The sequence below is a fragment of the Sinohyriopsis cumingii genome, chromosome 1, assembly GCF_028554795.1.
Source record: "Sinohyriopsis cumingii isolate HCF-2022 chromosome 1, ASM2855479v2, whole genome shotgun sequence".
Lineage (NCBI taxonomy): Eukaryota > Metazoa > Mollusca > Bivalvia > Unionida > Unionidae > Sinohyriopsis > Sinohyriopsis cumingii.
Window position 1 is genome coordinate 59,219,173 of NC_142961.1, and position 14,826 is coordinate 59,233,998.

Here is a 14,826-nt window from a genome sequence, read left to right on the forward strand (position 1 = left end):
GGTATCAGTCATTAATAAACCATCATCAACCACATGGATATAGGCATCAGTCATTAACAGTCTATCACCAACCACATGGATATAGGCATCAGTCATTAACAGTCTATCACCAACCACATGGATATAGGTATCAGTCATTAACAGTCTATCACCAACCACATGGATATAGGTATCAGGCATTAACAGTCTATCACCAACCACATGGATATAGGTATCAGTCATTAACAGCCCATCATCAGCCACATGGATATAGGTATCAGTCATTAACAGTCTAAAACCAACCACGTGGATATAGGTATCAGTCATTAACAGTCTATCACCAACCACATGGATATAGGTATCAGTCATTAACAGTCTATCACCAACCACATGGATATAGGTATCAGTCATTAACAGCCCATCATCAGCCACATGGATATAGGTATCAGTCATTAATAGTCTATCACTAACCACATGGATATAGGCATCAGTCATTAACAGTCTATCACCAACCACATGGATATAGGTATCAGGCATTAACAGTCTATCACCAACCACATGGATATAGGCATCAGTCATTAACAGCCCATCATCAGCCACATGGATATAGGTATCAGTCATTAACAGTCTATCACCAACCACATGGATATAGGTATCAGTCATTAACAGTCTATCACCAACCACATGGATATAGGTATCAGTCATTAACAGTCTATCACCAACCACATGGATATAGGTATCAGTCATTAACAGCCCATCATCAGCCACATGGATATAGGTATCAGTCATTAACAGTCTATCACCAACCAAATGGATAAACCCTACACTGTCAATCTAATGTACTTTGTTTGGGAAATATAAAAAGTATACTTTTATAGTTTATCAAACGAAATAGCACGTATTACTAATGATAGATCTTTCTTCTAATTGCGAATCATCGTAATATGCACACGTTTTCTACTGTTGCTTCGCTACTGAATAAATTGTTTGACCGCTTTACTGAATACTTTGTTAATCTTTGAATTTAGGCAGAATTTTCTGTTGTGGTTGTAGAAGTTCTCAATTTGAAATAACGTTTTATGCAGTCTGATATTGAAATGAGTAAAAACATATGAAAGTATTGAGAAAGAACATCGGCAATGAATTATACCTAAATAAAAATGTTATAGATTAAGAACAGTTTTTAAAGTGTTGAAAGCACATAGCAGGGACGTCATTTCAACGTTTTCGGAGGTGGGTGGTGGGTGGGCAAAACTTGATGGGGGGGGGGGGACTTGACAGGCTTGTTAGTTTTTTTTATATAGGCAACAGCAATTTTACATTTTACAGCACAGGCATATGCCAGCCCCCCTCCCGCCCCCCCCCCCCCCCCCCCGACGTCCGTGTAGTTGGACATCAGCAAAAGAGAACTGCTTGATAGTTTTAAAACAAAAAAACTGGAAACACTTGAAGACTGATTTAAATTAGTGTTGATTCGCAGCAAAAAGAATGATTAAATTAGTGTTGATTCTCAACAAAGACTAGTCAGTCTCGATTATCTTTGGAACATTTTCAGAACAGAACAAAGTAGATTGACAGACATTCAGATGCCGACTAGAGAAATGAAACATAGGACTAATCTCTCGCAGATAACTCCTGAGACTATTCGCTTGATCCAAGGCGGGATTGATTTGATAACAAAATGACATCTTTCAACAACTGTTAACAATTATATGCAGTAATAAAATTAAATGACTTAAAATAGGAATTAAGCAGAGGAAGAAATCGACCTTGATCCAAGAATCCATGCAACACTTTAACTCAGACTGCATTATCTATTTGTATTAAGATTATATTTTCATCTGTATCCCGACTTGCACGTCCTAGTATTATCACAAATTTTATTGTTATTATTATTATTATTATTATTATTATTATTTCAATCTTCTTCATTTTTTTAAATTATATATTCACCGACATCGCTTACTCGCTAATTGCAGTGTTGACTTCTACTTCGAGTAGACTATTATTATCTGTTTCATTTGAAATATCTCGGCATTTTCCCCTTATGGATCAGACACGGTTAACTTGACAAGAAAATATTCAAGTTATCGATAGTATTTGTAACCTTGAGATTAATCTAGTTCGGGCGAATGCAGTTTCATTCCTAAAATGACATGTCAAGATGAGATAAGCCTTGAAATATTGCACGAAGTTAAAGTTTTGCAGGAACAGAGTGATAACATTTTACAAGATTGCACGTCCCAAAGATGTAGGGTCCTATTACTTCGCCTCTCTCCAAACACTCTTGACTTGCTCTTTCCTTCCTAAATATGTACAGAGATCTCGCTAGGTTTTTAAAACTATGAGTCCAGGACTCCCATTTTTGGTAAAAATAGAAGTCCCACCATCAAAAGTTGCAGTCCCTTCTTGCCTACAGAATCAACACAGACGTGAGTGCATCTGTTTAAAGATGGAGAGGTTTTCGTAATGTAATCACTGACTTTAATATAGCTTCATTGCAACAGTCCCTTGACAGGATTGCACATTTATGGTTTATTTATTTGTCTACGTACTTGTAGTAATTTTAGGCAATGGATAAATAGTATGTGATTTGCTTTTTTTCTCAGTATTTTCGCAAATACGTTTCTTGTCAGAAAACAGCTTAGACCTTAAAGTGCATCTGGCGAATTCCACAACATGGCATTGTCCCATATGTTGCTGACCTACATAATTTACATTTTAAAGTTAAATCTTTAATACAATAAGACCAAGGCTTTGCTTTCAATGATTTGTATATTTTTCTGAATATATTTGCCCGATGATTTACGAAAACAGACAATCTAATAAATTGGTAAATCCCAGACTTAGCGAAGTCAGCCATTATTTCCCGTTAGGCCTACTGGTTCACTTACAGTTTCAAACTAATTTTGTGACGAAATAGTGTACAAGAGGCAGTTAATATATATCCAGATCACCGATTCTGATCTTAAAACACAAGTTTGTGTGTTATTATCATCAAAAGATATCATGCAGGAAATTGATAGTTGCTACCATACTCAGAAAAGGGTTAATGGTCAATCAGCTATCAAAACATATGCTTGTGAATAGGCAAGAGTTTGTTTTTCAATTTAATTGATATCAAAATTAGGCCTAGCTACTGATGTCTTCATGAATACATTTTGCTGCAACACTAGAACTAACTGTGCTAAGGCAAGGGGCATTTAAAAAAAGAGTATGGTCAGTCAAAGTACCTCTTAAATAATCACAGGGCGAAGTCGTTTTCGCTTTCCTAACAGAAGAAGGCGAAGTTTACATTTTTAGGTGACTTAGTCACCCACTTTGCCTGGTAGCATGACCCCTGGCCCTCCCCCAAAAACTAAAAAAATTAGAAGAACTATTGGTTGCCTTGAGTTTAATTTCTACATTTTTTATAACACAGACATAGCTTTTGTTCGTCCTTCAGAGTGAGACTGAATTTTGTCAATCATAGTAAGGACTTATTCCAAACACTAAGCTAGGCATCACATACTTTCTTACACTTAGCTACTTTCCCATCTGAACTATCAATACTAGTAGCTTTAGCACTCTTCTGAATCTCGTTACAATTTTCGTAAATTTGCCATTTAACCCGAAAATACATGTCCAAATTTACGAATGGCATTTTGTCTAAGTCTCAACATGTCTTGATGATGAGGTCATGTGCGCTGCTTATTCCGCTACATTCGGAAATGAACACAATAACGAAAGCTAAGGTTGTTTATTTGATGTACTTTTACAAATGACCACATGTACATCTCTGGGTCTTTCTGCCTCTGAATTCAATCACTGTAAATATCAGTACATTTTCCCACCCGGCCCACCAGTCAAAGCCTTTGAACTTGCCACCCAGCTATTGCATCATGTTCTTTTTGATGTACTCTTATAATGGCAACATGTATGTACATCAAGGGGTCTTTTCAGGGAGGGAAATATTCTGTTTACTCAAAGGACATCAGTAATCTTGTATTAAAATACATAATTAACGAAGTTCATAATCGTTTAAAAGAGGTGGAAAAGTTTAAATTATCAGAGCAGGTCACATTTTGTTTTCACCCACTTTTCCAGGACAAGTGGTTGTAAAAAAAAGTCTTGTGTCTTCTTGACAAGTGGTTGTAAAAAATTCTCTTCTCCCACCTAACTTTTCACTTATCCCAAAACTGTAGCCACTTGCCAAGATTTTATGAGATGCATGCACTTTAACTCATTCGGCCCCGATCCCGTCTGTAGGCGTGATCCGGTTTCTGCATTCATTGGCCGATCCCGCCTGTAGTCGTGAATTGTTTACTGCATTCAATGGCCGATCCCGTCTCCAGGCGTGATGAATGTGTGTTAGATACATTCTCCGATTGGTTAGAAATGGTTTATTCCAAGAACTAAACAACTATTAAACCAATCAGAAATGATTTTACTTCCATTTGTGGAAATTTGAATTGTTCTGAAGCAAAAGGCTTAAGTTTGAGAGCGGTTTAACTACACGTGTTCTGTTCATGAAAAATCGTAAATGATGGTGGACGGAAGAGTGATTTTTGATGAGAGCAAAAATGTGGAGTTTCTCGGGTTTGATCTCGAAAATATTGAGCAAGCTGAGGAAAGATATGTTCAGCAGTTGAATATTTTGTGAGGTTTAGATTTGGACGTAGAAGTTTCTGGGATTGAATCGTCCGAAAATGATGATGCTGACAACGATGATGACAGAGTTCTTGCGGATAAACGTTGCGCATAAGTTTGTAAATAATGGATAAATAAGTTGTGAAAAACTTCGACAAATAGGGAAAAATTACATCAATGTGTTGACAAATTCATTCGAAATAAATGGTGAAAAATTCGTGGATTTTGTTTGGATATAAGAAGAGAAATTAAGGTAAGAGTGAATGCATGTGCACGATGTTTTCAAATAGGTAAAAACTATGGGGCACAAGCAGCTAGACACGGCTTTGTGCTTCTGAGGCATATCAGCAGAGATACTGAAAACAGTGCTGGGGCCAAATGAGATAATCCATAGAAATAGCAAACAAAATTATTTTCAGTTTTCAAAAGTATTGGTTACTACTACACATTTGTCTACTTCAGGTATATGTTTGCTGAAATGTTTTATTAGAATTTGTAAAGTCTCTGGAATTAAAGAATTCCTTGATGAAATCTTGATTAAGTTCATTGAACCAAATCTGTCCACACTCAGCAGTGGATGGGTTTAGACTGTTTGCATAACAAAGAGAAGGTGGAACATTCACTAAGAGCGTTCCAAGTATTCCAACATGTGGATTTAGTGACTGCTTTTGATGCCCTCATCTTTGTTTTGAGCTTTAGTACTGCTCATGATTTTTGAAAGGTGATTGAGAAAAACCTGCAAATCTTCCTTTCATATTTCATCAGAACTGCCCTCTCATGAGGAAAGTGACACTAGTCACTGACAAATACTCTGGTTGAATTTCCAACTGGCGCCATTTTTGGATATTGTTTATAATAACAGCAGGACATTCTTCTAAGTCAATAAATTCAAGCCTTGCATAAAATCGGCCCATTGCAGCTGAACATTTCAGTTATAGTGATGTCATATTATTTTGACAATTTTTGCTGCCACAGATTCTGGTTTATGTCATTTTGGAGAAATAATTACCTGCCAGAGTTGCAGTCTTGCATATTATCCCATGACTTTTAAATGAAATTTTCTTTGAAGAATTTTCTTTATTACAATTATTGCGAAAATTATTTTACTAACTTATGATTTAGCAAACTCATTTAATCTACAGAGTAAATATCAAGCATGATTCATTAGTAGTTCTATAAACTACCTTGTGTTTACTCAAACCAGACACATCAGTGGATCATACTTTGATTTTAGTCCACTTGAGATAATGCAGTGAAATTACTGACAGGCACTTGACTGATGTGTTCATTTCCTTTATGAAATGAAGAAATGACAGTGATGAGTCTTTATTTTTTTAATTGATTGTACAGAGCAGTGCTGTCCAACCTTTTTGACACCATGGGTCACTGAAAAATGTTTTTCTTGAAGCCGAGGGCCATTGCAGAAAACTGAAAAGCAACAACTGTATAACTGCTCGGGCTCTGGCGGGCCATTTAAAATCAGGCCGTGAGCTGCCCCCAGGCTGCGGGTTAGACAGAGGATCAACTTCAGTGTGCAATATTATTTTTCAAGCCATGACGTTAATTAAGAAGGGGACTGTGTTTGCTTTTGAACAACATAATTATTATGATCACTTTATTTACGAAGTTGTCAAATAAGGAGATCTATTCCATTTTAGATAAAATGAGTTTTTTGAGTTATTTTCATAAAGATGGTCATAAAGAAAATAGATTGATAGTTAACGTAAAAGTAGAAGAATAAAACAAAAGGCTGCCACTTAGATTGAAGTAACTGTTTCTCCAAAGAGAACTGTGATAACAGATAATATAGAATATGACACAACTAAGGGACAAAAAAATTCTGGCACATTGGTTGATAAGCATCCATGGCTTAAAGTCACGGACTGAAGGAAATATGTTTTGCAGCTATAGCATACAATATCCCAAACTGGCATACGTTGGATATTCAACCAGTTATTTATAAATGTAACTAACAAATTCACGGCTTATTCAATCTACTCTTATGACAGTTTTGAATCTCATAAAGTTGTGCAACACAGTACAATGTGACCCCCACTATAACACGCTCCGTTATAACACGAATTAGGATATAAAACAGTTGTGGTGTGGCTCCCAAAATTTTATATACATGTATTTTTCTCGTACATGAAAAAAATAACTTTTTTAAAACTACGAAGAAGAACATGTAAAAAGTTTATTCTGGGATCACGTAGGGTTTTGCCAATGTCGCAAACTGCGATTTTATTTTCTTTATTGCTGGCAAAATATACCATCTGGCAATTGTTTTTATTGGCGACAGTGTTGCTGTTTAAACTTGTACATACAGCTATTGGTTTGGAATGGAGAAATTCAGAGGCACCATGAAAGGAGGCTGCAAACTTGATATAAAATGTACTGAAATTTATCTATTATTACATAAACAATTTCTTTGTCCATACTGACAAACCATCTTAACAGTGCATTGTTATATCATAATCTGCTTATGTTGACATCAAGCATGAGTACTGTATGTTGTTAGATATCTGCTTTTTCTGTTGTTGACATTTCTGGTAGCGGAGATCAACCGGGCGAGGCATTATCTCATAATCTATCTTTCATCGAATTTTCGGCCGCTCGCTGGTAATTAATATATTTACATAGACTGACATTTATATGTGGATGGTAAGTAAAATACCTCTTCTTTTCACTCAGAATTAAAACCTTCACATTTTCTGTACTAATCCTTTGATTCAGACTAGAACGTCTGCATCTCTATTGTCCCTAGACCCTTTGTTCAATTTCTGACACATGCATGGAAGGCAGCATCACTCCGCTACCACAAATGTAAAAAAACCCCAAAAACATCTTACTTGTTGGCCTATTCTAAGCAGGGAGGTACAGTAACTACAGTCAACCAAATGACAGCCAATTCCTTTTTTAAAAATGTACCCAAATAAAATAGTTTACTGAAATTTCAAAGAAAATAGATTACATTTGAAACATCGACTGTTATGAAAACATACTAAGCGAATGGAAAGAAAATCAGTCTCAATCATGCAATACAATTATTTGATATTGCTGCCACAATAAGAAATGGGCATTTGTTTGGTTCTCCAAGGCTTTCCTTTAGCGGTGACTTCAATAACGCATGCACCTTTCATCAAAGAAAGCCAACTATAATCTTCAAGAAAAACAAAGAACTTTTCTTCAAAGGAAGTCAATACCAAGCCTTTTAAAAGCAATGGAATCATGAATTTTTTCATTTTCCAACGTGACTGGAACACATTTTATGATTTAATGTGCTGTGAAATTTTCCTTTTTGAAGGGAAAAAGTTTATACTTATGAATGCTACCAATGGCAGCTTAAAACGCAAACTAACTTTTACAGACTTGGGACATACTGAAAAGTAAATGTGCTTCATCATTCATTACGTGATTGTGCTATGTTTATCCCCTGAATTCAGACCTATATGACCTGTGACAAAATTATTGAATATTTTAAATCTTTGTGTGCATATTTTTGATGGAATTACTTGTATTGTGGATTCAATGTATGTGATGAGATTCACGGGCGAGTACTTGGTGTAGATACTCTAATCATTCTATACATTAGACATGTATATATAAACAGTATACATGTATATGTACCAATCCGTGGTCTCTAAATAAACAAAATATTTTATATACCTTCTCTGTTTTCACTACAGGTGTATTTCAAATTTAATATGCATCAATTTAAGATGGTAACTGTGCCAATGAAGCATGTACTTTACCACCCGCATTTATTACCTAGCCCCCCCCCGCACACATTTTTTTTGGGTACATGCATCATTTTCTTCAGTTAACTCACCTGGCTGCTTATAACACTGTTTGGTCTATAACATGGTCGGATTCTGTGGCTTCCAGCTACCATGTTATATTAGGGTCACACTATATGCCAGCATGTGGAGAAAATTTTTGAAGTCCGTGTTGGTAACTTTCGAGCATGAATGGACATTTGAAATAAAATGAGATTAAATGTAAATAAGAGAGCTTTCTTTAGTACAGAATGCACCCTAGCCCAGTATGGCAAACTGGGAAATGCTGTACATTCTCCAGAAGAAGAACGGTGGTAAACTTGGTGCTAATTATCAGAGCAGACTCTGGGTAAGAGACTTTGCTCTCTCAATTTATAAAGTCTCGAGAGAAGAAGTTAGGATAGTCTCAGTTCCTGTAAATTAATTTCTATTCATGTAGTTGGAAGTACCAATCCCACTGTATTGCAGCAAAAAATAATGATAGTTAAAAGTTAAGAACTTTGAAGAAATAAATTTGGCATATACTACATGTATTTCTTTCTTTTTTCTGTGTATTAAAGTGTATATATCTCATAAAATCTTGGCAAAACAGTGAAATTTTGTGACAAGTGAAATGTTGTTGGGAATGGTGAATTTTCTCAAACCACTTGACCTTGACAAGAAGGAAGAAAAAAATTTATCAGCCCTGCAGATGAAGAAACTTACTGTAGGGGCCCTGTTCTTATTCAAGTTTTGGTAAGTTAGTAATTATGTCTCAGTAAAATAAGGAAATGAGCTGCTTGGAAAATATTTTTATATATATCTGTATAGAGATCTACATCATAATCTCATAACAACTTTGAACCGCAGAGTGTATCTGGGATATAATGAGAAATATAATATTTTTAGCAGATGTAATGTCACATTTATGTCTAATACAAAACCTGATATTTCACATGGTCTTTATCAGCCCATAGCAAGCCTTGTCTGAATCAGACAGCTCCCATCATATGTGGCCCCCGATAATATTATTTGAGTTTAAAAACCTTTTAATTCTAGTCAGAATTTTATGGATAGTAGGTTGCTAGACTTTATAAACTTCAGACTTACCCCTCCTGATCAATTAGGAAGGATGGAGGATATGTAATGGAACAGGAGAAAATTAATACCAAAGCTTCACATATAACAATCTGAACAAATCTACAGATTAAATTATGGCATCAGTGGTTTAATACAAGACTATATAATATGAATAGATAACTATTGTCAGCAGAGATTTCTCACAAAATAGTATTATTGACTAACAATAACATCTTCACATAAATTTTTTTATTATTTATTATATCAACACAAACAAGCATATGCCAGGCAACTAATTTTTGTAGGTTCAAAACATAACATCATCAGTAAGACAAAAAAGGAAAAGCTATTTCCATTACATCGGTGTATCTTTAGGAGAGCATATAAACCCTATTTCTACAAAGGAAAAAATAAACTACTAAATTATTAATAACCACCAAACGGTTCTGTTTATTTTCTGTGCAAGGAAGGAAGTTTTATGTGTATATTTGTGTGTGTGTGTATGTATGTATATATGACCCTTACCCATTAGTATCAGTAACCAGATTTGATGACAGATCAAGCATTAAATTTATGATTTATGTTTGGATCAGGACTTTTAAAAACACTGTACCCCGAAAGGAAATTTATGATTGTCATGGGAGGTAATCCAATATTAAGAGATTTAACTTGTCAAACTGTTGTTTACTGATGCCAATGAGAGAGAGAGATGGGAGAGAAGATAGGTTTCTTATAGAAGAGAAGAAAGAACACAAAGTTTCAGAAAAGATACATTCATCTAACTCAAATAAAATGTGCCTTTTTCATCAGCTTATACTACTTCTGTTGAATCATGATGACCCTTTGAATATGTTCTCTGATCGTATTAGCATTATGAAGGAAGCCTCACCACCTCTCGAATCCAGCAATTACATCCAGATGAAATGGGGTTGTCTTTCCCATTTAAATACCATTTAGACAAAGAGAAGAAACTCTTACATCCATTGTCTTTACTCCAGAATTTTCACTTAGTAGATATGGTCATTTATTCAGCTTTTGCTGAATATAGCATACATTGTATCCTGTGCCTTGTAAAATCCAAGTTGTACATTGTAGATTATTCCCATTTCTAGGATGCCCAGCAGGCATAAGATCCCCTGAATGTCTCTGAGCTTATCCCTCAGGCAGTTAAGTCCAGGCCTTGTGCTTGAGCCCTCAGGCCAGTAAGTCCAAGCCTTGTACATGAGCCCTCAGACCAATAAGTCCAGGCCTTGTGCATGAGGTATTTATCAGATGTTGAGGATCTGTTTTGCCACCATTGTGGCTGTCAACTAGTGGTCCATCTGGCTGTACTTGATAATCAGTGACTGGGAATCTGTCACTTCAGTGAGCCATGCTATATACTGGATGGTTGCACTGGTATGCAAAATTATACTTGGACTGGTTGGCTGACCTGTCCATTTTGCCACACATACCAAGCAGATGGCTACTGAGCCACCAATCTGGCCATTTGTTAATTCAATCAATCAGCTGACACTTGTGCTATCATACAGCCAATTTAGCTGAGCCAGTAAACCAGCACACTTACTAGCAGTTTATACTGGAAGGACAAACTGTGGCACCTGCCTTGAAATAATTCTGCTGGAAATAGACATGCTGCACATATACATTTTCAGTGATATATCACTTTTTTTTTCAATCATAAAATATACAAAACATGATCTGGATATTAATTAACCTAAGCTCATATGTTGCCAAGAGACCAAACTTTTCATATATAAAAAACACTCAGAGAAACTACAACTCAAATGGAATGCATCATTCATAGCTAGCTCTCTTGTTTATTTCTGATTACGGTGTACCTTACACCTTAAGGTCCACCCAGCTGTTGTTCTACAGTTGGTACTGTAATTCCTATAAAGATACAACCAGGCTTTGTAGCAAAGAACAGGTTGTTGGCATTCAATCTAGCAAAGAGTGGTCATCTCCATTGATCAATCTCGAGAGGTGGTGATGCAAGACAAATGCTACCAGATAATGCACCAAAAATTACAGTGGGGCTCATTGATGCATTTTTCTTTTGGGGAAGCAAAAGAAATAGGATATATCCATTCAAACCCAGGTGTTGTGGCAGAAGTGTGTAATATGCTTGGTGTGGTCCAAGGTCACAGAAGATCAATTATGCTTCAGAAAAATCTCAGTTCCTATGATCAGAACAAACTCGGCAGCTCTCATGTTCGAACAGAATGTGGTAGCCTGAGACAGGAGATGGTGTTGACTGGCATACACAGTCAACCTTCTCAAGCTTTTATCAACATGAACTAGCTTTGCGGAGGGAAGAGTTGAATAAAGTAGGTCCAGTGGATACAGCCTTGGCTGTCACCAGACCAATTTGAAGTTAGCAAAACTTTGCCATGGCGTTGAACAGTGGTTTGAATGGATTTACCTGGAAATTTTACATGGTACATAAAAGTTGTTTGGTTTCTTTTCTTATATCTGGGTACTGTAGTCATGGCTCACATGACTGACAGCTGTGTTAGGTGTATTGTGTATTCACATATAGCAAAAATGTCTTTATATCCTTGAAGAGTAAGCATGGTAGAGGTAACATACTCAGCAGTGCATTGTATTGTTTACCAATCCTCCATATGTTAATATCATCAGGGAACATGTAGAAAAGAGAACATTATGTTTTTGTAAATTATGTTTCTCTGAGAATACATATCCAGTTACATTACTGTTAAAGCCTTCCACACTTCCCTGCAAATACAGTCATCCTCAGTGAGGTATTGCTAAAGCTAAGACAGCAAACAACCGCAGCCATCTAGCATTGGTAAGGGGAGGTAATGGGAGGTTTGGTTGTTGTTGTGGGGTTTTAACGCCATTTTTCAGCACACGATTGGCTACACATGGAGGCCAGTATTAATGGTGGAGGAAGAACCTGGGAAAACCCTGGAAAGAACCACTGACCCACGAGAAACTACCGGCAAGCTTTCTCACATACCCACACTGGCTGAATTTGAGACTTGAATCGGCGAAGACAGAGGTGAGATGGCAGTGATCCGTAATGGAGAGCGCTTTAGACCACTCGGCCACTCAGGGCCCCCGGCTGGTTTGGAAAGAGCCATTCCCAATTGCATACATGGTAGAGATGACAGATATTTATTTCTATGTTTGCTGTATTTGAGAGGTAGCAGAGTTTATTTCCTAATTGAGTACCTCTACAACATTTTCTCCCATCTTTTCAGTTGACCCAACATTTGTAGAAAGAAGCAAGAAGACGTGTGATGGAATTTTGAACTCAGAAACAGTTGAAAGCCTTAGAGAAAGACAGAGATGCATTGATTGTCTCCAGGAATTAGCTCATGTAAATTTTGCAGCTTCTTTTGAAATTGTTTAATTTTTGTTAAAATGATATAACATAGATGTACATCAGGGTCTTGGTTAACTTAATCTCAGTTACATTAAATATTGGTTCATCCACATGAGTACTATATCCCAAAACATTTTTAACTCTGTACAATTTTGATAACTTGAACACCCAAGTTATGTAATAATTCACTTTGAAGGATCCATAGTTTTTGGTACTGAGGATTATTATGACAATACATTATTCTTTTGGATCTATACTCAAGTGATGTAACAAATCACTTTGAGGGATCCATAGCTTTAGGTACCAAGGATTATTATAAGAATAAAATATTCTGTTCTTTCTTTAAATAAGATCTGAGTAAAACAAGATGTTCAAGCCAACTCAGTCATCCATATTCTACTGTATGTAAAATGTTCACAGTTCTCCAAATTCATAGTTTCTGCTTTAAACAGAGTTTTCTCTTACTGCATAGAGAGAATCTCTGACTCCAAGAAATACATTAAAATTTGCTTGGGGCTATCCATTTACTTCAGAAGTACTATGATGGGACTCCCTGTTCTGAATTCCAGAAATAAGGGCATCAAGTTATATATCCTTGACTCACAGTGTTCAACATTTTCTTTACAGTTGTTCATGTATTAAACTGAAAATATTGGGAAATGTGGCACTGAACTTCCATTTTCACAATCATACAGTTCAGATTATTTTTGACCGCTCTGGTGGCCTAGTGGTTAGAGCGTCCGCCTCAGAAGTGGGAGGTCGTGGGTTTGAACCCTGACCAAGTCATACTAAAGACTTACAAAAATGGTACTAACAGCTGCCTTGCTAGGCGTTCAGCATTAAGAGGTTAGTGTTAGGACTGGTCGGCCTGATATGAAGATAATGTGACTGAGTGAGACATCATGCTACATGTCTGCGGCACGATGCCCAAGTGCTAGACATCACTATAAACTGCCACACTGCAGACATTGTAGCAATATGACTGCAAAATTGTTAAAGTTACGTTAAAAATCCTAATCACACAGAGATTATTTTCACTATTCTTATGTCATTCTAGCCAAAGATGCCATAGTGCTAAATATCAACATTTTACATTCTGTTTTTGTTTGTTCAGTGTTGGCCCTAAGGTCAGTGACATTACACAATTTCATAAGATTCCAAATAACACAGATCTGGAAAATTCCAGCAAGATAGAATTATTAAAATAAACTATAAATCCATGTTCTCAACCATATTTTAGTATATCTCTGGTATAAAGAGATGGTTGGGTAGAGTTATTGCCCTTGCAAAAATGTCGACACTACACAGAAATCTGAAAACAGAATTCATCGAGGTTAACAACCATGATAAACTTGTGGGTTTAATTGCTTAAAATAAAAATAAGTACAAAATCTTGATGTGCTTACACCATGGCATTTAAATGTACATGTAGTTGGAAAACAACACTGAAGTTCCTTGGAAGTGCATCTTCTGAATGATATGGAATCCTGTACAATTTGGTAATGTCGTGAACCACACTACTGTACAGTTTGGTAATGTCATGAACCACACTGCTGTACAATTTGGTAATGTCATGAACCACATGACTGTTGAGTGTCCAACAGCAAAAGGTGTTCTCAATTAATGCCATTTCACTCCCATATGAGATAGAATGATCAAGGCTCTGCTGTATTTCTTGACAGAAGTTGTGGTTTTATGATATTATTAAGGTTTATAAAATTGTAAAATTAAATTCTTATCTTGAAAATTTACTTTCTGGAGTGTAATAAATGATGAAAAATATTTCATAATTTTACAGTATTATTCAAAATTGATCTTCAAAAAAGAAGTCTGTGATGTATGCATGAGGCATTTAGCTTAAAATCATTGCTTTGTCAATTTTTTTACATTGCAGCAAGTACATATTATACTAAATTTTAAACAAAAGATGTGTTAAACCAAAATTAAATGGCTGTGTTATTTTAGTATTAGTCAAAGCTAATTTTCATGGAAATGTTTTTAAGAAATCATCTTTAGATGACACAAAAGAGA

General features: G+C 36.0%; 1 protein-coding gene across 2 annotated transcripts in view; it reads left to right on the forward strand.

The window, feature by feature from the left end:
- Window positions 1–2,022: 2,022 nt before the first annotated feature.
- The window catches only part of LOC149806942 (RAB7A-interacting MON1-CCZ1 complex subunit 1-like), a 38,400-nt gene continuing 25,596 nt past the window's right edge, over window positions 2,023–14,826 (forward strand). The window contains exons 1-2 of one of the 2 annotated variants that reach the window (XM_089959988.1): window positions 2,023–2,230; window positions 12,671–12,789. In XM_089959988.1, the coding sequence (XP_089816114.1) occupies window positions 2,131–2,230; window positions 12,671–12,789 (219 nt within the window). In that variant the 5' untranslated portion in view covers window positions 2,023–2,130. Of the gene's footprint in view, window positions 2,231–2,256; window positions 2,412–12,670; window positions 12,790–14,826 lie in introns of those variants that run through there. The other variant, XM_089959998.1, reaches the window with a different exon arrangement.